At 46.5% G+C, this 25,662-nt stretch overlaps 2 protein-coding genes across 22 annotated transcripts; one reads left to right on the forward strand and one right to left on the reverse strand.

The window, feature by feature from the left end:
- Window positions 1-2,388, forward strand: LOC144476041 (uncharacterized). Of its 4 annotated transcripts, none has more exons than XM_078192593.1 (6): window positions 1-251; window positions 570-873; window positions 960-1,121; window positions 1,197-1,602; window positions 1,751-1,869; window positions 1,958-2,388. In XM_078192593.1, the coding sequence occupies exons 1-5, from the start codon at window positions 136-138 to the stop codon at window positions 1,849-1,851; spliced, it is 1,089 nt and encodes a 362-aa protein (XP_078048719.1). In that variant the 5' UTR covers window positions 1-135; the 3' UTR covers window positions 1,852-1,869; window positions 1,958-2,388. The 4 variants fall into 4 exon arrangements, with proteins under 4 accessions (XP_078048719.1, XP_078048720.1, XP_078048717.1 ...); XM_078192594.1 differs by having other exon boundaries at window positions 1,961-2,388; XM_078192595.1 differs by adding an exon at window positions 344-422 and having other exon boundaries at window positions 6-251; window positions 1,751-2,388.
- Rbp (RIMS binding protein) lies at window positions 2,374-25,487 on the reverse strand. Of its 18 annotated transcripts, none has more exons than XM_078192586.1 (17): window positions 25,382-25,487; window positions 20,435-20,569; window positions 19,714-20,030; window positions 19,187-19,361; window positions 18,625-19,071; window positions 18,209-18,524; window positions 16,843-17,426; window positions 16,538-16,664; window positions 15,953-16,161; window positions 15,381-15,785; window positions 14,745-15,273; window positions 14,281-14,511; window positions 13,878-14,086; window positions 13,465-13,692; window positions 13,120-13,381; window positions 10,674-10,918; window positions 2,374-9,064 (listed from the first exon to the last, which is right to left on the reverse strand). In XM_078192586.1, the coding sequence occupies exons 2-17, from the start codon at window positions 20,465-20,467 to the stop codon at window positions 8,486-8,488; spliced, it is 4,896 nt and encodes a 1,631-aa protein (XP_078048712.1). In that variant the 5' UTR covers window positions 20,468-20,569; window positions 25,382-25,487; the 3' UTR covers window positions 2,374-8,485. The 18 variants fall into 18 exon arrangements, with proteins under 18 accessions (XP_078048712.1, XP_078048702.1, XP_078048711.1 ...); XM_078192576.1 differs by having other exon boundaries at window positions 20,435-20,587; XM_078192585.1 differs by lacking the exon at window positions 25,382-25,487 and adding an exon at window positions 23,947-25,210.
- Window positions 25,488-25,662: the final 175 nt, after the last annotated feature.

The raw sequence follows: 25,662 nt of genomic DNA on the forward strand, positions 1-25,662 counted from the left end.
CCCCTTATTTCCCCCCCGGCGTTCGATAATATCTGTACCGTGTAGCACATACATAGTTGTTTCTTTAGCTTTACAGAGTCGAGCGTTGAAATTTAATCCATAAAGAAGCAACTTTTGAATATACTTGGGAGGAAAATGTCGAATAGCAAGTGTGTTAAACAACTGCGTAAAAGTTACGCGAAAGAACAGCAAGAAATGACGCATTCGGAGAAGCTGCGGTTAATAGACGACGAATTGAATTCTTTCTACAAGTAATTCGATTATATATTTACCTGTCCTTATCATTATTTATTTTTTTATGTTATTTTTTTATATCTTTCTGTATCGTTATAATAATTTACAGGTTCACTCTGAAAAATGGCTCTGTCTTTAATCGATGTTTCCTTACCATAATTTTATTAAAAGTTTGGTATTATAGCAAGGTATTTTATCTTATGTTTTGTGTTGCTTTTTAATAGTTTTTTAAGTTAACTGTTGATTTATGGTAGAGATTAATTTCTGTTATGTCAATTTAATTAATAAACATTAATCATAGATATTATAAGATCCTCTTGTTCAATGGTGACTAGATATTGTCAACAAGCTGGCTTTACCGAGGAGGAAATGGATATTATTTGTCAACCCCTGGTGGCAGCAATGCGACGTTCATGGTTACAATTGGTGTTTCGTGGTATGCTTGTTCTAATAGTTCTTGGCACTTTGGCATGTCTAGCAGCCCAACTGGATTTCGTTGGAACCCATTTTACGGCTATCAGTCGTTTATTGCTGATCAAAATTTTGCCAATTTGGAATTGGCAACCATTATATTACGAGAACTGCATGATCAACAATCCCTTTTACAACGATCACACTATCACGGAGGATGATTGTGTGGTAAGAGTCAATTTTTGGTATTAATGGTAACTACTGATAGAATGAGTATGAGGAACAGTCAAACGAACAAGTAATGAAATTTCCAGACCTGCGAAGCACTGGAAACTATTGATCGATTGTCGGATGTGAGATATCGTAATCTCGTGGATAATTACTTGAGTCGCGATGCTCCTGCTATTATCACAGATGCAATGGACTCCTGGACAGTTATGAACACGGATTACTTTTGGTTTGACAACATCACTCATGTGGGTAAATGGTAGATTTAATACATTAAATAAAGTCAATGAATTGAACTAAAGACGGTTCTATTCCTTGAGCAGCTCTACTTGGAAAATGAACGATTGATGGAAACGGTTCCTTGCGCATTGACTTCAAATTTGAGAACTGGATCGTCCGATTTGGCTGCGTTCTTACGCCGAGTCCATTCTCCAGAAGTAGCAAAATGGTTTGTCCATTGGCAGAACTGCGATATTAACGCAGTAAAGGTGCTAAGGAAATATTATCAGCGCCCATACTTCCTTTCGAGTACAGTCTCGCCTGCACATTTCAACTGGGTTCTCATGTCTTCGGATTACAATAGTCCGAGTTACAAGAAGGTCGAGTTAGATTCCGGACTAATCGCCCTTGCACAGTTACGAGGAGCAACACAGCTTCGCTTAACACCTATAAATCCTTGTAATAGTTCGTGTCCTGAATTGATAGCAGATTTACATCAAGGTGAAATGCGTAAGTTTCTTTTATTTTGAAAGGTATGGTAAAAGCGAATGTAAACTTCTTAATATATAATATATTCCTTGACAATGAATAAGAACTAATTGTATCTGTTTGGAGTAGAAACTTCAGTAGTGATGCTATAATTCCTATTGGTTTTCAGTTGTTTTCACCAACCTGATGTGGACATTGGAATATGCACCAATGAGAGGATTGGACAATATTGCTATTTTGACCGAAACCGTATGGGAGGAAGATACATAGATCGACTTTTTCATTACTGTACGTCATATTAGTCTTCGATACTTGAACATTATGCGTGTGTTGCTCGAACGTACACATATATCCTTATTCTATCGCAACGCCATAGTAGACGTCTAATAAAGTACTACAATCAAATTTCATCGAACGATGCTGTCGAAAAAGTCCAATTACTTTTCCCGGACCTTCTTTTTGACAACAAAAATCGCTTTTTATTCAAATAATTGGATGATTATTAATGGAAATGAGGAAGCCAGTAGATAAAAGGAAAATATAAGCAAAGAAAAGAAGAAGAATTTGACGATTGATGCACCGGAAATGGTAGTAATAGTAGCAATAGTAGTAGTAGCAGCAGCAGCAGTAGTAATAGTAGTAGCAGTAGTAGTAGTTGTAGTAGTAGTAGTAGTAGATGTACTAGTAGTAATAGTAGTAGTAGATGTAGTAGTAGTAGTAGTAGTAACAATAGCATTAATTAAAATTGCAATAATCGTGTGATAAAAAGGATTCGACGAGGATACCAAAAAGTAACAACAAACAAGATTTGTTTTTTATTAATTAATTGTTTATAATAACATTGTGTTTTTCTTGATTTTTTCTCTCGTAGCAGTTTCTTCCCGTTATGTCAGTTGGGCTAACAAGGAATAGATTGTTGTTATGCATCGATTCATAGAAAAACAAAGCGCAAGATTACTCAATGACGAGACAAACGTAGCTGGCGACTTGGCATGCTTAATCGATGCGAGAATTCGATATATTAAAAGTCGTACGTGTGTATATAATCGTTTTCATTTTGTTTGCGCTACGTTCTGTTCATACAATCTTAGGGTATCGATACAAGAGAAAGAATGACAATAAGTGGCACCTAACTAACAACAGTGTTCAAACATGTTCTTCAGATTCTCTACACGCTCTTGACACACGATTGCTTCATTTTTTCGTTTCTATCGCTTTCGTTTTCTTGTTTTTCCGTGTTTCTCTTTCTCTGTTTCTCGGTACCCTTTGCATATGCATTGGCACCCACAGACGTACCTGTCATGGTCCGTTTTCTCGTCGCTCTCGTCGATTTCGTCGTTCTCAGCCTCCACGCTTATCCATCGTCGATTCGTATTGCATCGACAAAGTCAAGGTTTATCCGATGCTTGTCGCTATTTAACAATCGAGATAACGATGACGCTTGGTTAAACGTCATCTACTTTCTTCGGAGAACGAAAAACAATAGTTTTACCGAAGAAAGCTCGGCCTTTCGTTTTCTCGCACGGCGGTTTTGCGACGATCGGTACTCACAATCGGTAGCATTCATTTCTTATCTTATGCACCAACGTTCGATCGGGACGATCGAGGTATCGGTTTAAACTCGATGGCTCGAACGGATTTTTGAACGAGCCGATACTTGACGTGTTTCTAAGTATACCTTGCATCGATTGTTACGATATCAAAAAGATTTTTACAGGAATCCGTTGAACGACTAACTTTATAACAATGAGAATGTACAAGTGAAGTATCGGATCGAGATACTGAATTCCACGTGTTTTCCTTTTCGTATTTTCATCTGTCGTGTTTCTCTCAATACTTGGCAAGCCCTGCTTCGTTCGATTCGCGTTCGACTTTGCATTGTGTTCGACGTCTGGAAAAATTTTGGGAGTTCCTTATCGTTCGTTGCGATACAGCTCTGAAATCGCTGTAAGACCACGTTACCTTTCCCCAAGGTTTCAAGATCGAGCAAACTCATTCGAAAAGAGGATACGGACGATGCTTGCCGATGAGTGTACCTCGCCCGAAAATCGATATCTCCTTCGTGTTGCTCGTTCTTCGTTGGTTCAAATTGCTCGCGTTCGTTTTACTCTTTATTCTTTATCCGAGTTACGTTTTCGCTGGTAGATATATTTGAAAATTCTAATTCGATACCACGTGTCGCGACGGTTTCGCCCGGTGAAAGGTTAAACCTTTCGCGACTCGTGAATCGTAAATTGTGAATTATGAATTCTGAATTGTGAATCGCTTTACCATCCCTGACGATGATGCGATCGTAGGTTGCTTTCGTCGATCGACCCCGTAGCGCGACGTCACGGTCAAGATTTAAATATTGAGACAAGGTAAGAGAATGCTAATATCGTCGAAAATATGAGGAACCGAAGCTAACAAACGGCTATATTAAGAAATATAGCTGACGGCGTATCCGCTGGCGTTCGAACAAAAATTCGCTCTACAAGCTACACAAATCGTCCCTGGCTTTTAAGTATTTTTTAACAAACAATCTCCGTGTGTCGAAACGATTTTCTAACGGGTCTGTAATTATCTACATGTATCGATTAGTAGTACACGTCGACGGTCAGTCTTTTTGTCTTTTCTTAATCCTTTCCCCTCTTTTTTTTCCCCTTTTCCATTTTCGTGACTATTTTACAAGAGATTTTTCGCAAGAGTAATTTCATCAATCATTCGAAAGGAAATGAAACAATTACACGTCAGATATGTTTGCAACAGGGAGGGGTGGGGGGGATCGTAAATCGTACATCGTAAATTGTAACTCGTAAATTGTAAATCGTAAATCGATCGTAGATCGTAAATCGTAAATTGTAAATTGTAAATCGTATCTTGTAAATGGTAAATGGTAAATCGCAAATGGTAAATGGTAAATAGTAAATCGTAAGCGGCACCGAAACCAAACGCAAGTTCAACACTGTTGACGTACTAATTTCAAGAGCTCGAGTCGAATATTTGCACCGATAGAAAAAGGTTTGCGTTCGATAGAAAACGTTCTCCAATACGGAGGAAAGGGTTTCCAGCTAGAAAAACACTGCGAATCTTCTATCGAACGACGAATTTGCATTTAATCGTGACAATCTCGAAGACATTGTTAAAGGATCGCGAGTATATCGTACAGCGGGGTCAGCGGGATATGTAACGATATCACGAGCAGATGATGCCATCGGGCGTCATCCTCAGTGTCGCTTGGATTCAGTCCTCGTGATTTATCGTTCGATAGATGTCGAACGCTTTTCTCGGTTCGATTTCCTCGTTTATGCAACGGGCAAAATCGAGAAAATCATAAGAATACGAGAAATCAGAGCATCAACAAATGGGGGGTCGTTGAGTGAAATGGGAATGCTTCTAGGAATTTGCGTCCAAATATTTTGAACAAGAGCCGCGACAGCACTGCTCTCGACAGTGTGAAACTCGCAATAACGCTCTACGTTTCTACGCGGGATAATGCGACAAACGCGATATGTAAATACTGAACCATATGATATTTGGCCAACGGAAAATAATTTATTTGATTTTCCTCGATGTTGCTCGTGATAATTGTCGATCGTTCACTTGGAAATAGATAGGAGTTGCGGTGTCGTGGCGAAACAAGCTATTCGAAACATACGGTAGAGTTGAGGATACGCGACGCGATTGGTTTTGGTCTGTTTTTGCGGGTACACGCATGCTTGGAGAGCTAGCTTAGTGACACTGCTTTGAAATCTGACGAACGTACGAAGATGGACAACTAAGTGTTCTAGTTTCGTGAATCATGAATCGTGAACAGTGAACCATGAATCGTGAACTGGTTGTCCCGCGTGCCAACAAATTGCTAGTTTCACGTAGCGCGTACAAAAAACTCGAGTGAAAACGGTTCGCCTTGGAGTCGTCGAACGGTTTCCTTAGATCAGATCCACCGGACTGAACATAGCCGCGATAATGTTCTCGTCTAATTTCCGACAGGACGTTTCGATCGCTTTTTCGGCTGCCGTTGTCGTCGTCGTCGCAGTCGTAGTCGTATTGTGATGACAGATACGATTCACCGCTAGAGAAGTTTCCGAAGGATCGAATTCGTAAAAAATCACCCGAATCGTTGAACAGGTGTTACAAACTACAACCGGTGACGGACGAAATGCCTAGATCCGGAACAAACAGAATTGCAGGAACGAGGCGAACGTTTCATCGAATTGGGGACGATAAAACCGCGAATCGCTATTCATATCGATTATACCAATTTCGAATTATCTTGTTGCCGATGGAAGTTGTTTAAGGTGTTCGAGGTTTCGTATACATCTTCTCGTATATCGCTGCAAGTTGCAAGCTGCATGCTGCCGTCACCGGTAGCAATTAAGCGGCAAACAACAGGCAAACGAGTATACATAGTTATTGGTCGTAACGATTCTGACGAGTTCTATCATTATACTTCAAAACGATTGCTGATTCGATTAGCTTCTTCCGCCGTCGACGTATCACTACATATTATAACGGAATACACGACCAGGGCATACATCTGCCGGTAGCGACCAAACTAAAAGAACCATCGAGGGTAACGATCATTTGTACAAAATACAAGTGGCGATGTAACAATATTCTGCAATAGTTTGATATAATATGTACACATGTATACACGTATGAACGTATACACGTATACATATACATAATACGCAATACATATACATGTACATTGTACATATACATACGTATCTATTTATACAGGCAAACACACATGTACAGGTATGCATTTGTATTCTTATACATGTATACATATACATATGTATATGAATGTATGCACTCGTATATAATTTGCTTTTGCACTTGTATTTGTATCTGTATCTGTATCTGTATCTGCATCCGCATCTGCAATCTGCATCGTTCCTATTATTGCCCCGCCCCTCTGCTGTTTCACAGACAATACAGCGTCTTCCACGCCGTTAGAAGTTGGATCGTGCATAAAAATCGCGGGCCATCGTGTCCAACGTGTATCAATTACCTAATTCGTTCGCGCACGCGCGTATGCGTTATGTAATTATGTATGGTTGTATACAGCTATGTATCGGGTGTACGCCTGTATGCGTGTATATATGTACGTTAACACGACGATACGGTTCAATTTGATTCGGGAATTGGTAAATTATAAACACTCCGGATTAGATAGATTGCGCCTGACTGGGCTGTACATGCTACATGTTCAAAACGGTATCTTGTATTTTCATAGTTCTTCTCGAAGTTTTTTTCCGGATATCTCGCGGTTGTCTGACTTCCCACGATTTCAACAGTGTTTTGCGTCGATCGGTCGCAAAATTGTTCGAGTTCTGCTTGCGCGAAGAAATAGCCGGAACGTCGGATCCCGAGTTCGGAAACTTGATCGTTCCTGACGTCGCCTCGAGTAGATTCACGAGTAGGTAGTACGAGAGACAAAATCTTTTTACGATTCTTACAATTTTCACGGTCTTTACGATTTTTACGGCCTTTGCGATTTTAACGGACTTTACGATCTTTACGATTTTTACGATTATTTATGATTTCCATGATCTTTACGATCTTTGCGATGTTCACGATCTTCACGATTTTTATGATCCTTGCGACTTTTACGATTTTTTACGATGTTTACGATTTTTACGATTGTTTACGGTTAGGGTCTACAATTTGTTCTAGAATAGAGAGTAACGGGAAATCAATGTCCGCGATTAACGAATTCCACCCGGACTGCTCGATACACCGATCGCGACGTTTATCGCACACGGGTTCTTCAAACCGAGCCCTCCCGAATCGGTGTGTCTATTACGAAATCGGAATTAACGTGGTCAACCGTCAAGAATTGTTCAATTTTTCGCCAATCGATAATTGTCCCACGGCCATTCGATTGCTCGTACATCCGAACCGATATTTACAATTGATAATATTCTATGATATAACATGCTCTCTCGGAATAAGATACATCACATCTGCCAGCGAACTAAAAAAATCATTTTCCAACGTTTTCTTGATCTGTTCGCGCCATTGTACGCGAACGTGATTGAAGAACGCCGCGAAAATAGAATGATTTGCGAAGAAGAAAAACGGAGCACCCGCCGCGTTGCGAGCAACGATCTGGTTTCGACCCAGATCCTTCCGTTTGCAATGTTCGGTTCCGATCTCGATCTTCTTTCATTTGCAATAGTGACCGCGATCTGATCTTTGCTTCCGAGTTGAGCCGCGGTTCGCTAATCGCATCGGATTTTATTCGTTTGATAACGTTTGCGAACGACATCGTTACAAAATACTAGACCAGAGGATTGTTGACTCGCAGCCTGGAAGGAGATTGGCCTCGTAATTCGAGATAGAAACGATTCGGGAAAGGTGTGAAACCCGACTCCGTTCGCTTCTACGAGAATAAAACTGTTTTCGATCGAAGAAACGATGAACCGAAGCGATCGGTAGCATAATTAGGGTCAAGAGCATCGATGCCATTAGCAGCAGCAGCAGCAGCAGCAGCAGTGGCAGCGCACGTGTTTTTGTGTTTGTATTTGTATTCGTATTTGTATTTGTGTTTGTATCGCATCGGATCACGTCGCATCGCGTTCCAGCTCATCTTCCGTTATTTGTATCGCATCGTTTCGTATCGTATCGTATTGTACCGTATAGTATCGTATCGTATCGTATTGTATCGTACCGTATCGTACTGTGCCGTGCCGTGCCGTGCCGTATCGTGTCGTACCGTTTAGAGTGATTCGCGAAGACCTGATCGGACGAGACGCATTTCGTAGGTTCCTGCCTGCGCGTCTCGCTCGCATTTGGGCGTAATCGATTTTCCGCAATCGAGTAATAGTAACTCGTCCGGGTCCTATCGAAAGCGGTAGGATAAACGGAGGATGGGAAAGGAAGCGGAGTCAGCGAACACGAGCAGGGTAATGGCTCATTTGCCGAGGCCAAACTTCATGAAAATCAGTTCCTTCCCTTTCGAGAGGATATCGCCGCCAGCGCTCGCTCCGGTGATCTCCGTGAATTTCTGCATTAGATTCGGGCCTGTGCTTTGCTGTTGTTGCTGTTGCGGCTGTTGGCCTTGTACGGGGTTCTGCTGCGTCTTGGACTGAACGGTCGGCAACACGGTCGGTATTCCTCTCATCGGTTTGCTCGTACTTTGACCGCCCTGCATCGTTGAACTCTGAATCGGTTGCTGTTGTTGCTGCTGCTGTTGTTGTTGTTGTTGTTGCTGCTGCGGCTGCGATTGTTGGAATTGCTGTCCCTGCTGTCCGAAACCAGCACCCTGCTGCTGGTATCCCTGACCTTGCGGATGCTGATGCTGATGCTGAAGCTGCTGTTGAAGTTGCTGCTGATAGCTCTGATTCTGTTGATTCGGCTGTTGTTGCTGCTGCTGATACGGCTGATTCTGCTGTTGCTGATAGTCCTGCTGCTGTTGCATGTGCTGCCCAGGGCCCTGCATTCCTCCCGGTGCGTTGCTACTACGATTGATCGCGCCTGCCCTCGCCTTCCCCTACAAAACAAAGATCATACTCCTTAACCGTTAACCGATCGAGTCAACGCGTCGATAGTCCGACAGTCCGTTAGCCTGATAGTCCGACAGTCCGATCTCGGTGGCTTCTTCCATCGACTCCGTCTTCTCGTGTCTCTCATGGCCGAATTTCCGTTCTCTCGGTCCAAACTTACATCCTCTCGGGCACATTCTTCGTCTATCCTCCTTCTGATCTATTTACCCAGTTTCTTTAATTTTGAAACGACAGAGATAAAAGGCTAAAAATTTAACGGACACAACTGTATGCCCGCAATCGCGTCTACAATGCATCGGCATGATCGTCGCCACGATCGCTGTAACTATCGCCGTCACTATAGTCACGAGCTATAGCCATAACTATCGTCCTGTACAGACATAAACTACCGTAATGTCCAGCCTCTGCTTTCTCGCTTATCTACATAGGTATTCCTGCTTGGCTACTACTATGTCTACAACCTTTAGACGTGGAATGCCATGCATTAGATATACATGATTCATGTATGGAGTCGTTGTTACCTACGTCGAATGTATTTATCGAGACGTTTCGATCAACATTTGTTGATCGATCGACATGGAACCTACGTAACTATCGTACAATGATCCGCGTGACACCGTGACCGCCGAAGCTGGCAAATTCGGCAGGTCGTGGCATGAAAACAAGAAATCCGTACGTCTCGCGAGGAGTAAAATCGAAAAAGCGATAAAAGAATTCAGCCGACGATTTCTCATTTGCCGCGGAATAAGGTTATGGTGAAGCATTCGTCGTGTGATTTCACGTCGCACCGTGATCTACAATTCTACTGCAACGTACAAGATCAGAAGCACGAAACTGCAAATTTCTAAGAAACATATTGACGCATGGATATATTATCACAAAATACTACTGTATCGTTGAAGCGCGAAAGCTTTGACTTTATATCGTTCGGCAGGCGTATGCGTGTAACGCGTGTAAACGCGGTCATCGAAAAGTATCGGCGGCAAAGCTGATCTCGAATTACGTAAACAATGTTGTGCCACGGAATTCAAGAGTTTTTCTTGGCCGAAACGTAAGCCTGTTACAACAACGTGTATCGGAGTAATAACGATAATTCGATTATCGGCGATAATTTAGTTTAAGACAACCGACCTCCACGATGACGCTGGTATCTCTACATAGAGATTCTAACTATACACGCGGCCATCTACGCATAAAACTTACGATCGATTCGGACAAGTTTCGTTTTACTTATTCCGATCACTGACGACGAACGTAAAAGAACGGGAAAATGAAACTCGTCGAACACGACGATTTGTCATGATGAAAGGAACAAAAATAGCTGTAATTCGAAGATACATTTAGAATTGGGTACGTGGGGAGGAACGGGAAGAAGGATGAGAAGGATGTAGGAAAAAGAAAGAGAGAGAGAGAAATACAGAATAAGAGTGAGTGAGAGAAAGAGAGAGAGAGAGAGAGAGAGAGAAAGAGAAAATTAGTAGAGAAGAAAAGTGACATAGTCGAGATATTAGATCGTAAAGAAGAGATTGCAGCGCAAGGATTCGTAGCACGTAGATAAGCACCGGTGAAAAGTTTCGGATAGAGCAGTGAACTCACCTGCTGTTGAAGGTGAAGTGGTACGGGACCTTGCTGATGGGCACCCATGGGAGTGGGCCCATGTTGGTTGGACGTGGTTACAGTCGTGTAGCTGTGGTGATTCGCTTGTTGGTACGCTAGATGCGGTGGATTGTTTTGTTGATGTTGGAGTTGATGTTGTTGGTTGTTCATTAGTGATGGTTGTTGTTGTTGTTGTCTAGAGTCTAAGTGACAGACAGGGACAGACACAGGCACAATGCAGGCATCTAGCAACAGAGAAGAGAACAGAACCGTGTTGTCATTCATGGCGCATTTACTTTCTTTTTTTTTTCGAATAAACATTCATGTGACGCGGTCGATTCGTGTATGCTGACGCCGACGCGCGACGTCGACGCCGACGCGTGACGCCGACGCCGACGTCACCTCGACGAATTCGGCAAGCTTTTACATTTTTTTTTTTTCTTTCCATATCGTTTTTCCTTTCACGTTTCCCTTTTAGATTTTAGCGGACGCGAGAACAACAAAGGAGCGTTTCGTTTCTGTATCGAGTAGACGGGAAACGATATCACGGGCGTTCGAGTTTACTCGACAATAGCCTATGGACCCGTAACGATCCGTCACACGACCCATCACGACCCGTCACACGACCTATCACGACCCGTCCTGCGTATGTAAATCCGTCGTCGGTTCCCGAGAGTTTACGCGTCAACACATAAAATGCGAAATAATCAGCTGGAGCGTCGCCGAGACAGACTCCAACGAATCGTTTCGGTATCTTAACATTTCAATGGCCAGCTTGACAACACGACACGAACGACAATCATGTGACACGACGACCATCGACCAGTTCAGGCACACAGAAACAGATTATATCGTTATATAGAGTACACGCTATATATGTATATGTTTTCTTTTTTTTTTTTGCTACGTCTATACATATATAGCGTAAACGTGACGCGTATATGTATACCCATGCACGTGTACACGTGTACACGTGTTCGCGTATACACGTACGTATACGTACGACAATATGTATTGTATACGTGTAGACAGAGAAATATATATATGCACGTAGAAAATTAATAGAGCCAGAAAAATGCTCGGAAAGAAAAGATACGGTATAATATACATGTATGTACATACACGTATGTATATGTACGTACGTACGTATGTATGTATGTATGTATGCATGTATGCAGGTATGTATATATATATACTTAGTAGAGAACACTGAAAGCGGCTTAGTGTTTTATTTTATACACATGTATTGTAGTATATATACTATATATGTTCTTATAGTATGTATACTATAATATGTCGAGAAATAGAGAAAGAAAGAAAGAAAGAAAGAGAGAGAGATAGAGCGAGAGATAGATAGATAGAGAGTGATAGGCAAATAGAAAGATAGATAGTTTGACAGAGACAGATAGAGGTAGAGAAATATCGTTTCGCATACGACAATAATACACGAGATATCTCGAATTAAACGAAGGAAGTGAAATAAAAATAGAAAAAAGAAAAGAAAAGTGAAAGGAAAGCTGCAAGTACAAAAATTACGTTTGACAACGTATCACGTGCGCGCGCGGCCACGTAAGATCGATAGGTATTTCGTATAATCTTGTTTATCGAGCTTGCTACTCGAGAGTCTTTTGTATCGTGGCGATAACGAAACTCTTTTTTTCTTTTCGAGTTCCTTGAAATTGATCATGGTCAACTACCGGTTGCTTAAAGATAAATGAACAACCCTACGGTAATAGTTGAGCACCGGGTGACATACTCGAGATAGTCATCGCGTTGCCACGAGATTAGTCATGAAATCGGCCGTTAATTCGGCATCTATCACAATAAGGCCATCAGAAAATGCCTGGACTCTTCCTGACTCCGACGCAGATCGCTCGATCATACACGCTCGCGTCATCTTTCTGCCACATTCTGTCGTCTGGCACGTCTGGTTTCGTGTCTTGTGTTGTTCGCCGTCTACTCATACCCATCCGATTCGACAAGCTTTCCGACATCGGGCATCGACATCAGCGTCAACATCGACGTCAACGTCACCGTCGACATCGACATCGACGTCGATTTCACGAGCCGTCGTTTCGGTCATTCCGAAAAGATTCTGGAACGCGTAATTTTCCGATCGATATCTGCGGCCGTTGGTTCCGTCCGCTGTACGTCTTAAATCCGGTTCCGTCTCGTTCCATTTCATTCCGTTTCCTTTTCGATTTTATCTGGTTCCGTTCAGTTTCGTTTGGTTTCGTTTCGTTCGTAGCTTGTTTACTCGTTCCGACGAACGATCGGGTTAGAGCGGTCGCCGAGGCCGATTTTCGCGGCTTAAATAGGACTACTCGTGACTACTCCGTGAGTCGTGAGTCGTGAGCGGTGAGCGATGAGCGGTGAACGGTGAGGCACCGTTTTGTTTTTTTTTGCTATGAGAGCAAGAGAGACAAGGTGTTTCGGCCGGGTTTACCTTCGCTTCGTCGGTGTCCGGGTAACGGGGGTTGCCGCGGCGGGGGAGGCGGTCCTCTCGCCCCGAGTCCCTGACTTTGACCGGGTGGTCTCCTGCTCCCCGGCGGAAGTTGGCCCTGCACCGATTGGTCGACTGGTTCGCCGAGGAAGTTGCCCGGAACTAGACCGCGGACGCCGTTCAATTCACCCATATAGAATCCATCGCTGTCCACGTCGCCGTAAATGTAAATCTCGTCCCCTTCCCGAAAGGTCAACTCCACTTGCTGCGAGTACACGAGAAAAAAGAGAGCGAGTGCAAACAGACACAGAGGGGGCGAGACGCGTGACGCGGGACTAGTCGCCTTACCGCGTCGACGTTCGGGGACAACTTGTGCGGATCGTAGTCGAAGAGTGCGATCATCTTCTTGACGGGCATACTGGCGTAAATATCGCCCCATCTGCTTCTTCTTCCGCTCTGACCGTGTCCCGGTTGGTTCGAGTCGTCCAATTCTTGCACCATGTTGCAAGGGATGTACCCTCGCCTGCCGCGACATTCGCCCCAATAAAAACCGTCCACGTCTTTCTCGCCGTACACCTGCACCGAACCAACCAATGTATCCAAATCCAAATCGACAGATCCACGGGTACGAATGATTGGCACGAAGCGAGGAGATTCGGGGGCTCTCGATCGTAATTCGAGGAACGCGGAACGCTCGGTAAACCAGCCTAAAACTAAATATTAAATAAGCAGGCTAGAATCAAGATGTAACAGAGATGAACCTTGATCTTGTCGCCGTTGGAGAAGGATAGCTCGTCCTCGGAAGCGTCCGGATTGGGAGACATGGTCTTGGGATTGTAATTGAACATCGCGACGAACCATCGGACCCTCTCGTTGATCTGTTGGCCGCTGCTCGACGGATGGTCCGGCCCCCCTTGAGCCTGCGGTCCTCGTCCACCCCGACAGCCGACGTTTCTGCCTCGTTGGTTCACTGTATCGGACAAATAAGCACGCGAACAACGGATCATACAAGAGAAATACGATTCCGTTTTCTCCGTGAAGGAGAAGGATTGAGAAGCGGCGGGGAATGGTTTTTGCTTTGCTCGTTTGTTGGCGCGGGGCGCGGATCGCGGAGCGCGGCCGGTGCTTCAACTGTAAAGATCGTGGTAACAACGCGGCGCTTACCCGATTGATCGTAATACGGATCTTGTGGTCTGGTACCACCCGGTCCGCCGTGACTACCGGAACCCATTCCGCCGGTTCTGTGGGTTCCGGCCAGTCCCTGTTGCCCCATTTGCGGACCGTATCGAGAATGAGCGGCGTGATGCATTGGCATGCCCCGTACTCGCCGCAACGGATCATCTTCTTCGCTGTAATTTGCCTCGCTCGCCGAGTCTTTGGTGATTTCTGGAACTGCTACGCGACATTTGCAACGCGTGCAAAGTTTCGTCGTCAAACGGCAAAAGTACTTCGGATCGAGTGGAAAAGTCGAGATGAAGGTAGCAAGCAGATAGCGAGAGGGAGAGAGATATATATATATAGTAAAAGAGAGTGAGAGAGCGAGTGAGAATAAAAGTGAGTGAGAGAAAAAGAGAGAACAGGAAGAAAAAAGAGAAAGAAAAAGATAGAGACGGATAAAATTGCCTTACCCATATGGGACATGCTCTGGCCAGGATAAATTTCTTTGTCAGACAGATTCTCGTCGGTCTCGATGATCACTTGGCCATGGACGTCGACCCTCGGGCCGCCGTGCCTCCTGACGTGAGAAGGCACCGGCGCCGACGTGTACCTCTGAGCGACATTGGTCATGCGAAGCCTATTCGGATCATCCGGCTGTCCCACGCCGGACAGCTGCAGCTGTGCCTGATCTTGCATGTGTTGCTGCAGGTGCGACGCGGAACCGAACCCAGGACCGCTGCGGAGCACGCTGCAGGGGATAGCGGTGGCGCAGCTATCTCCCGACTGACTTTCTCTGCTTTTCGTTCGCACTGTGATATGTTTCGGATTCAGACCCATCAGTTTATGAATGTCGACCAGAGCGTGGTCACCGGTGGGGCTGTCCACGTCGGTCACCTTCTTGCCATCGGCGTACACCGCGTAACCGGTGACGGCCGAACCGTTTAGGGCAACAGGCTGCCAGGTCACTAGCAAAGTGCCGTCCTGCGGTCCAGCCTCCACCTGCGGGGACAACACGAGGAGAAAGACCGTGTTCTTGAAATATGAAATCTCGAGTTCCGCCGACGCGTTGCAAACGTTAGAGAAAATAGCCGGATTAGAAAACGAACCTGGATATCGACCGGAGGATCTGGCAGTCCCTTGGGTAACGTTTTAAAGTGGACGTGACACGCTAAATTGTTGGCCGTCTGGGTGTTTTGGTCCTCGAAGTGGGTCGCTCTAAGATTCTTCGCTTTGACGGTCACTCTGTAGATGGTGGAGGGCGCCAATCCGGTGATCGTGTGTCTGTAAACGCCGGGCTTCACCGTTCGGACCTCGACGTTGTTCACGCAGACCACGTGCTGGTGATTGCTGTTGCTCGGCAGCCAGGATATCACGGCGCTGGTGGCGGTCACGTTCGACGCCTTGACCGCGGTCGGGCCCAGGGCGACGTCTTTGCCGATCACCATCGTACACGCGGCGTCGCGCGACGTTCTCCTCGAATGCGTCACCGAGCGTACGCTTATCCTGTGCGGCTGTATTGTATCGTGTGTGGTTTCGTTGAAATCGGATCGCTTCGTGTCCCAAATATACTATGGTAATACGACAAACATGCGCGAGAACACGATCCGACGCGTCGGATTCGATTCGACGCGCAAACAAAACGTAGCAGAGCATTGAAGAACGAAAATTGTTTACGTACCCTGGTTGAATCGACTCCCTCGACCAGCGCCCTGGTCCTTTCGGTAGCTTTCACGGTGACCTTCAACACTCCGTCCACGTAGACGTGATACGATTCTAGCTGATGAGTGTTATCCGGCGGTGTCCAGCCGATCAGGACGCTCTTGTTCAGTTGCCGCTCGAGAGTGAGATGCTGCGGCGCCGGAACTAGGTCCGAAAACAGGTAGACTTCTTCAGGAAAAAAAGACAATACAAGCCTAGCTGTAGCTAAGAGTCTTTCGCTATCTAATTTGCTAAGCCGGCCTAAACGACTCCAACAATCGTCGCACGATGCAATATGTTCAGTTGCGGAAGCGTGTTGAGTTCATCGGTCGTAGCATGTACTTGTTCTCAAGTTTCGACTTTTGACTATATGGGATAAGCTCAGAAATATATGATAAACTTACAAACATACGCACGATGCGCTAAATTCTCGAGAGTATTTGCGCATAACACTTTAGCTTGCGTATACGATGCGTGATCATGCTCGCCGATGAACGAGATCGGCGACCGGCACTCGGGGTTCGGCGCTCCTAGCTTATAGAGCGCGGAATGAAAGCGTACCAACCTGGTGGTTCCTGCTCGTCTTCCTCGGCAATGTTATCCAGCTCGGCGTACGCGGACAGCTCGGCCTGTCGATTCCGGTTCCCTTCCTCGAGCGCCGCCAACTCCAAATCTATGTCTTGCAGAAAGCACTGCAACAACGAAACACGGAATCAGTACGAGATCCTCCGATCGCGCGACGTACCGCGATCGTGTCCGCGTCGATATGGGCGGGACAGAGGCACACACGCACACACACGCGCGCGCGCGCACGTGTTTCTGGCTGTGCGTGAAAACGGACAGATTGAACGGACGCAAAAGATTGCTCACATTGCTCACTTGGGGAATATTGGTGGAAGCAGAATCGTCGACGTCCCTAAGACCCAACACGGCCTGATGGAACTCCAACAGGTCGTCGCCGACTAATTTTTCAACGAAATTAGAGGGGACGAGACCGCGTCTACCGTCGAGAGATTCCGCGTCCAAGAAACCCTCCTCGTCCGGTTGCCCCCAAACCAAAAGATAATCGCCGCCTTGGACGGGCAGCTCCGCCTCGGGATTTTCATTGGGCGAATGCTGGAACGGCTCGTAAGTGAAACGAGCTATATAAACGTAACATCTGCCTTTGCCGGGTATGTCCAGCATGTCCACTTGGCCCTCGGAAACGATATTGTCGTTGGTCAGTCGATCCAGGGGGTTCGCGAGTATACTGCTGGGTATCTTCGGCATCTGTCTCGACACGAGGTAATGGTGGCTCGTAGTAGCAGTCGTCGGCGAGCTGGCGCGTAAACTTTGCTGGATCTGTTGAATGATAGCTTGCTGTTGAAGCTGGTTGGCCTGAGATTGGGCAGAGAGTTGCTGCATCGCTTGCAACGGATCGCTTATCGTTTGCAACAAGCCTGTCGAACTGGTGCCTGAAACAGACGATCTCTGTACTCGAATATCGCGGATACGCAGTCGCACCCCTGGCAAAAAGTATTCGACCAATTTTAAAACGCAATAACATTTTTCAAACTGGACACAACGTTTTGATTTTTTTAGACGTTCACAGGATGTCTACTAAATCGTAACTAGTATCCTTTTCTTAAACTTTGCTATTCTTTGGAACGACCAAAAAAAGATTGGAAAACCCATGTTTTTCAATTTTCCTATCTGAACGAATAACAAAATATTAAAAAATGCGTTTTGTAGATGTCGGAAACTGACATGCATAAAGATCGTCAAAATCGCAGTTTTTTCTATAAATTAAAACCGAAAAATGTAATTTTCACATGTTTCAATGGCGGTGGCTTGATAACTTATCAAAATCTACAAAACATATTTTTCAAATTTTCGCACCAAGAAAAGTTTACAAAAAGCAGGCGTTCCTTTATTTTCTTTCTCGTTCCAAATAGTAGCAAAATGAAAAAGCAATAATTCAATCTTTGCACAGTAACAATTTGTATCTTCTCATGTAATACAGAATCTGGCAAATAAATTTTCAATAGCATTACGAAATACTTTCAACTACGTAATATTCACGTGTAATTACAATTTCAAAACCCGTTTACCTGCCATTCTATACTAAATGAGAAGATACAGATATTCATCGTCCGGTTACTGTTTCAAAAATCTATTTTTCAGCGGTTCTGGTTACCACGTTTTAAAGGGTGGTGCGAATAATTTTTGCCAGGAGCGTAACGCGTTCTCCTCGTACCTGTACCGACGCCAGACGCACTGAAAACGTTGGTCCCAAGTGTCCCGACAGTGGAGTAAGTCGACCCGCTATTGGCAAAGCTGCTCTGCGCGCTCGAAAACGGAAGAACGGTTTGAGGTACGCTAGTGAGCGGGCCGAGAGTCGAGTGATAGGAGCTTGTCGAGTAGGGTGGCAGGGACGACAACGTGGTCTGCGGCATGCTCGTTTGTGGAATTGTATAGTTGTGATGCGCCATCGGTCCGCTATACGTACTTCCTCCCGTGCTGTACGTCCCGTTCGGATGAGACGCTATCGACAAGTTTTGATACGTTGTTGCCTAGACAAACAATTGACCGGATAAAAAATTATAGTAGCGGATATAATAGACAATGAAGAAAGGAGAATCGAGGAAAATAAAGCAGCAAGTTGGCGCGCACCTGCTGGCTTCCGTTCAATTGATAGCTTTGAGCGGTTTGGGTAGGTTGCGTGTAATGAGGTATCACGCTTTGGCTCGACGACGTCAGGTACGTTGTAGAGGCTGGGTGTTGAGGTGGTTGCTGCTGTTGTTGCTGTTGAAGCGGCTGCTGGTGGTAGGTTTGCGTATGCGGATAGCTCTCTTGATACTGATTGCTCGTAAAGTGTGTGTGCGCTTGTTGCTTCTGCTGCGACGGCAAAGCACTTTGCGAATGGGAACTCGGTAGATCGGCATGGGTCGGTTGCTGCTGGTACGATTGCAGCTTTTGTTGGAAAACGGGCTGCGATTGGCTGGTGGAGAGGGACGGTGCCGGCGGAATAGGCTCGCTGTAGTGATACGGCGGACCGTTTGGAGTCAACGGCGGACAACCCGGCATCATCGGCGTCAATGGCATCGGCGAACCCGCATACTGTTTCAAAGCGGAACGGTGAAAAGTCAGAACAGTAGAAATTTCAATACAGTAGAAGTTTAAGTCGACTCGATCCGTGATTTTGTACCGGATCAGCCGCGATTTCGTCACCTACATGAGCCATTTGCGTAGGCATTCCTAAACTCAGAGCATGCGGATGCGGCGGATGTTGTTGATGCTGGCCGAGATTCGGAAGATTTTCCGAGCTGGACCTCAATATGCCCTGCGTGGTCGTTGGCTGCTGCGTGGTAATTGTTCCTCGGCTATGTTCCAACTCGTGCAACATCCTGCTACATACGCAAAAATTCAATAGAATTAATTCCGCTCGATTCGAAGTGATACGAGGCTGCGATAGGGTGGCCGCGATAGCGGATGCGTCGTGAAACGTGCGGAAAAGGACCGCTGTAAAACATCTATCGTTTTCACTGCTACACTTTCCGACTGTGTTACACGCTTACCATTTTACGATTTTACGGTCTCACATGATTTTACGATCTTACGATTTTACAATTTTTACAATTTTATATTTTTAGCGTTATAATTTCACAATTTTTCAGATTTCACAATTTTTAGGCGACAGCAAAACATTGTAACGCGCTTCTCGAGCGAAAGATTAATAGAGTACCATGTCAGGGAACACACCTAGTATCGTGTTCTCTATTTGCTATTATTCTGTCGATTTCAGAACCAGCCGGTGGCCAAGAAGTCGGCATCGCCGAGTGACCTACCACCGGACCTCTGCTTCGGGCGCGTCTTAGGCTCGTTAGCTCCAACGACAATTCTTCGTGCCTGACGATCTGTAACTCTTTCTTCTTCTCGAGCTCTCGTATCTTCGATTGGAGCGCTTCGACCGATTCGGGGCCCTGATAGCGGCCCGCTATCTTCTCGCGTAATTGATTCTGCGCATCCACGCGTTGGCGCTCCAAATCCGCTTTTCGAGCTTCGGTTTCACGCATTTGCTGAAATCACCGTTCATCATTTACCTCGATCCAGTCGCGAGCAAACGACTCTTGCGAATCGAACACCATCGTGAAATACAACATCCAGGTCGATGGAACGACACCGCGTAGACGAGAGATAGCGTTTTGCGTTTCGTTGGAACCCGATGATAACGGCGGCACGATCGCCGCAACGTACGTTTATTACGTGCACATGTACTTTGTACGTAATAGCTGACCGGTTCAACGGACTGTTCGCGATGCTACGATTTTCTGTTGCACCGATACAGAGATACGTACAACGGTACAGCGATGCAGGACACCGATCCAAGGCGATCTCTCGTCGTTTCGCTTTCGTACGATAATCGTGCTTCCTCGTTTAGAAAATCAATCGACCGCTCGTTCGCCGATGAAACTGAACTCACCTCGAGGATAGATTCGAGTACCGCGTCCTGCATGATGGTGGTTTTCGTGGAGGTGGTAATCCCGACAGCAGATCCGGTATCCTGCAGCTGCGGAGCCTGAGGTGCCGTGGAAGCGCCACCTCCAACACCACAGCACTGCAACATCCCTGAAGTCTGAAACCCTCGCCCGTCTTTATCACGGCCAGTCCCTATCGATCTACCGTGTATCTAGGAGCTATCTTAATTAATTGGCGGCTTTTGCGGCGGCCTGCCAGGCTGCACACGACGATCCCACGTTTAGGCGTGCGATTCTCTAAGTGCGAAAAGGAACTCTTTTTTTCATCGTACAACCGCGATACCCTAACGGTATCCTAACTCACAGTAGCCCGATACGTCGCGTCTACCGAAAACAGCCGCCTACGTGTCTACGCGTTTATGAGACCCCGTATCTGTACGTTCCCCCCCGTTTTTCCTGTCTTCTCAGTCTTTTTCGTCTTTCCCATCTTTCCCGTCACCCCGTCATCTCCGTCCATCGAACATGCAAAAATATTTCACGAACGTGCGGCGTCCGTGCGCGCGATCGATCATGTTTCGGTATCTTTTCGACCAAATGGAATCTTAGATGTTCCAGCAATGTCCGACAGTGTTGCTCATTGTGCCGACTCCAATCGAAATTGAGTAAAGCGAAATTCGAAATCGATTATGGAAACCATTCATCGGCGTTAACAAACGGAAAGGTGACGGCATCACCACCGCCAGGGCAACAGGTTCTTGGATGCGACAGGGTTATGGTGGATTGCTCGGGACTTCCGTGGTTCGCGTGATATGAAGAGGAGTAGCCCAGTATTAAATGTTCGTTTCGTTTTGTTACTTCAACGTCAGTCGAATGGAACGGAGTTCGATTTATTATCGAATAGCAGTTTGAAATCGTCGATGCCAAGGATTTTTTCATTAGAGAAAAATGTATAAATTTAGCGGAAACTTTGGTTGGAACGTTCGAGGGTTGTTCGACGAAATAGATGCCGTGAACAGGAGATGAAACCATGACCCTCGATTATCGCTATTTTTGTCTCGATACCGTTTAATTCCGGCGATATGTTCGGCTTTAACTGGATCTCGAGCACGTTCGATTATCCCTGTGCCACCCTTTCGCCCGTTCGTCCGCTCTTCCGCTCTTTCACTCGACCCCCTGTCCGCCTGTTCGTTCACCAACCTGCTCGGCCGCCCCCGTCTGCCCGTCCACCCGCCGAATCAAAATTCATGTAGAGTACGTCGGGCGAAAAACTGTCCCGGAGTAATTCTCTACGCTCCGAGCAAAAAATAGAGCATATTCTATATATTTCTCGCCCCCTTACTAACCCACCCATCTCCCACGTTCCGGCAAACCGCGTTTCATTGGTTAAACCGTCGCGTTCCGACGATCCGGCGATCCAGAGATCTGTTGGTCCTTGCAAAGAGCATCCGATCTGCGGACCGTACGTATCTCGAAACCGATTCGTCGACCGAAGACCCGTTCAACAAGGAGGAACGATTTAGATGGTTTCGCATGGCTCCAATGTGCCAGCACCGGCAGAGATTTCTGAATCGATGATTACGTTACGGTCACTAATCGCGACGGTCGCGTAATTACTCGTGCCAGTCGTACAAGATGCCGACGTGTCGAGGCCTTCGTGGAAAAAAGAAAAAAAAAACAGAACCGAGATGAAAGTTACGTATACGAGATTTTTGTCGAGCACAAGGCGAAGAAAATCGTGTCGGGACCGGCGAGATTCTACGATCAAAGAAAATGTTCAACGCAGAACGAAAGAATGCTCTTCGTTGCGTCTGTTCGAGTGCTTTGCGCTCGCTGTTCATCCTCGAGATGCACGAGACCGAATCAAAAATTTAGACAAGGAACGCGACGAGAGTAACTCTTGGGAGCTTGGATCTTTTTTGCGGCAGAACGACCAGAAAAGAACGGATAAGTCGAGTGGGCCGATAAGAGGTGGCGAGGGAGAGGAGAGTTGACGGAGAGAAAGAAAGAGTGGAACGAAGGGGTCGAGGGAGGGTGGCAACTCTCTAACGCGAGCCGTGGAACGTGTTCGGAGGTTGAAAAAGGAAGGAGATTTTCAGAATGAGTTTCCGTTGGTGGTCGCGGGCACGGGTCGTGTGAAGGCACGGCACTGCTTATTGATCTCACTACCAATGCTACGTAGTGTATATGTAGACCGGTGCGCACGATACGCGCACGGAACATCACCGCACAAGGATACGTAGTGTATCCACTACGTATATCATCTGCCATCTACCATTTATCGTTCATCGTTCACCGTTCACCCCCCCATCGTCTATCGTCCACCGTCCACCTTCTACCGTCCATCGTTCATCGTCCACCGTCCACTGTCCACCATCCATCGTCTGTCGTTCACCGTTCATCCTTCATCATTCATCGTTCACCATTCATCGTTAATCGTTAATGACCATCGTACATCCTCATCGTTAATCGTTCACCCTTCACCGTTCATCGTCCACCGTTCATCGTTCATAGATCATGATTCGTCGTTCACCGTTTATCATTTATCCTCTGTCATATCCGGTCTTACGTCTCTCGGCTCTCGTCTCTCGTGTCCCATCTATCGTTTGTCGTCTATCGTCTCTCGTCAATCGTCAATCGTCTATCATTAGTCTATCTTGTCATATACGGTCTACGGTGATCGTAGTCGTGGTCGTGATCGTAGTCGCAGTGTTTGACGCTGTCGCGTGTACCAGTGACGACGGCACCAGCACCGGCACCTCTTGTCTCGCTCCGTTCCGGTTACGACCGTACCGATAACAATCAATGCTGCCTCTGTCATCGTCATGATCGTCATGCTTCATTCTGTTTTCATAAACGACCGTGTTCTATTTGCGAGTCGGCTCGGTAATTTCATTGCATTACGTTGATTTCAGTATGTCCGATGTCCCGTATCCGATCGGATTTTATTTTCAGCGAGAAAGAGCAGCCGTTTTGCTTGCCGTTGTCACCGTCGTTTTTTGTTTCTCGTCGTTGAATTCGCCGTTAAATTGGTCGTTAAATACGTCGTTAAATTCCATATCGACATCGATATACCGATGTCACTCGCGTGTCACATGACGGGTACAACGTGATGCACACTATTTTCGGCTAGTTTTCGGGGAACGCGAGTACCGATTCTTTCTGGATAAGACTTCGACGAATCCCGAACAGAGCGAATTGCGGTCGATTCGACACTTTTCTCCACGCACTCCGACAAGGCACTTTGGACGAGTTACGATACGGTCGTAACGATTCGCTCGGCCTCCGTTCAGCGAAAACGCGGAAAAGCGTACGTGGCCCGTACGGCTTTCTCTCTTATTCTCTACCACCCCTCCTTCCTTTTTTTGGTCTTTTCCGACTCTGGACCAACAAACCTCTTTCCTTCCGGTTCGTCCTCTTTAGCATTCGGTCTAGTACGATACTCGGTTCGGGAGTTTCGTTGGTGCGATCGCTCGGGATCGGTGACGATTTGGTTTTGACGGAACGCGCGGACACTTACGATGACCGAATCGAAGCGATTGTGGCAGGCCAGGACTGCTGCTGCTGCTGCTGCTGCTGCTGCTGACGAGCAAACGTTCACGGGACTCGCGAGCTTTCTCACTCGGCTATCATCCCGTACAAACCCCAAGATCTGCTCGACCGTGGAAGGCAGGCGGCAGGGCTGCTGGGAACGGGGGAGGAGGAATATTCCCTCTTCCGCCGGAGAAAGGGGAAACCAGTGGTCGGCCGGTGGGGGTAGACACCGATCTGAACCGGCGGGGGTGTGGAACCTGGAAGGGGATCCTGACCGGGGAAAACGAGAGAAAGAGGGAAACTACCGGTGACGATGACGGTGACGCTGGGACGGCGGGTCGGCGAGGCGCCAGGGGCAAGACGATCAGCCAGGGGCGGCGGCGGCAGGAGGGAACAGTGCGAGAGGGTAGCTGGTGGGGCTCAAGGGGTCCGAAGAGAGCCGAATGGGGCCGAAGAGGTTCGAAGGGGCGAAAGCCGGGCAGATGTGCAGACGGGGGTAGTCAAAGGGAAACAGAGAGAGAAAGAGAGAGAGAGAGAAGAAGGGTGGGGGGACAGAGAATAGTCCTCGGTGTAAACCGAGACGCGATAGCAGGGGTAGGAACTCCCGTCACCGCCAGATATGGGTCACTCCGCGATCGATGCCGATACAGAGCCCTTTTACCGCTAGGGATCGCTCGACATTGCTTACGTCATTTCTACGCTGTCCTCGCGTTCTAACCTTAGATATTCTCTTTTTCTCTTCGTTCGTTTCACCCTCGACCTTTCTTCGAGCAAGTCCGAGCAATTCCTATCTGCTTTGTCAACGTCACCCAACAAATCAAGAAAACTAGAATTACAATCGATCGAAATGAAACATGCCGTATGGTGTACGATACACAACATACAACTGGCTGGAGAACAACCTGCACGGTACACCCTCCAAATCCAACGACAAGCGACTCGCGATGGTTCGCCTTCCAGCTACACAAGGATGTAGCTTTCACAAAAGACCAATCAATACACGCGAGACGATCCACCGATCTTTCCCTCTCCTTTCACCTTCCAACCATCTTCCTTTCTCTGGCTCTGACACCTCAGAACCCCTCCCCGCCGTACAACCGTATCGAAACTTGCTCCGATTGTCCCTCTTTTTCGTTCGCGTGCCTTCTCCTTTCTTTCTTCTATTTTCGCGCGTTCTCTCTCTCTCTCTTTTTCTTTCTCCCTTCTCTATCTCCCCTTTTCCACGCTCTCCTTCTCTCTCTCTCTCTCTCTCTCTCGCTCTCTCTCTCTCTCTCTCTCTCACACACACATTCTCTCTTTCGTTCTTTTCCTGGGTACCTGTCTTATAACTCGACTCGCCAACCCCTTGTCTCTTACCTCATCCCGCCTATCGCCTACAACTCAAAGTGCCCACATATATCAAATAGATGTATACGATGTACCTTCAGTCTTTTTTTTCCTCGATCACCACTTTACGGTTCCTTCGTTCTCTCTTTATTTCTTCATTCGCTCTCCGAAAGTCTAACCCCCGATGTAACGATCACCGTCCAAAATATGTATGTAGTACGAACGACCAAGAGCCGCGATTAGAGCATGCGTAGTACCGCTAGCCTTGCGAAATAGCGTACGAGAAATGCTTGATTCGTCCAGTTCCTTTTTTTATCGCTCTCCCCACTTCCCTGCCCTCGCGATCCGCCGTAGTCATTTCGAAGCTGCATTACAA

Source organism: Augochlora pura, chromosome 10 (genome assembly GCF_028453695.1).
Source record: "Augochlora pura isolate Apur16 chromosome 10, APUR_v2.2.1, whole genome shotgun sequence".
NCBI lineage: Eukaryota > Metazoa > Arthropoda > Insecta > Hymenoptera > Halictidae > Augochlora > Augochlora pura.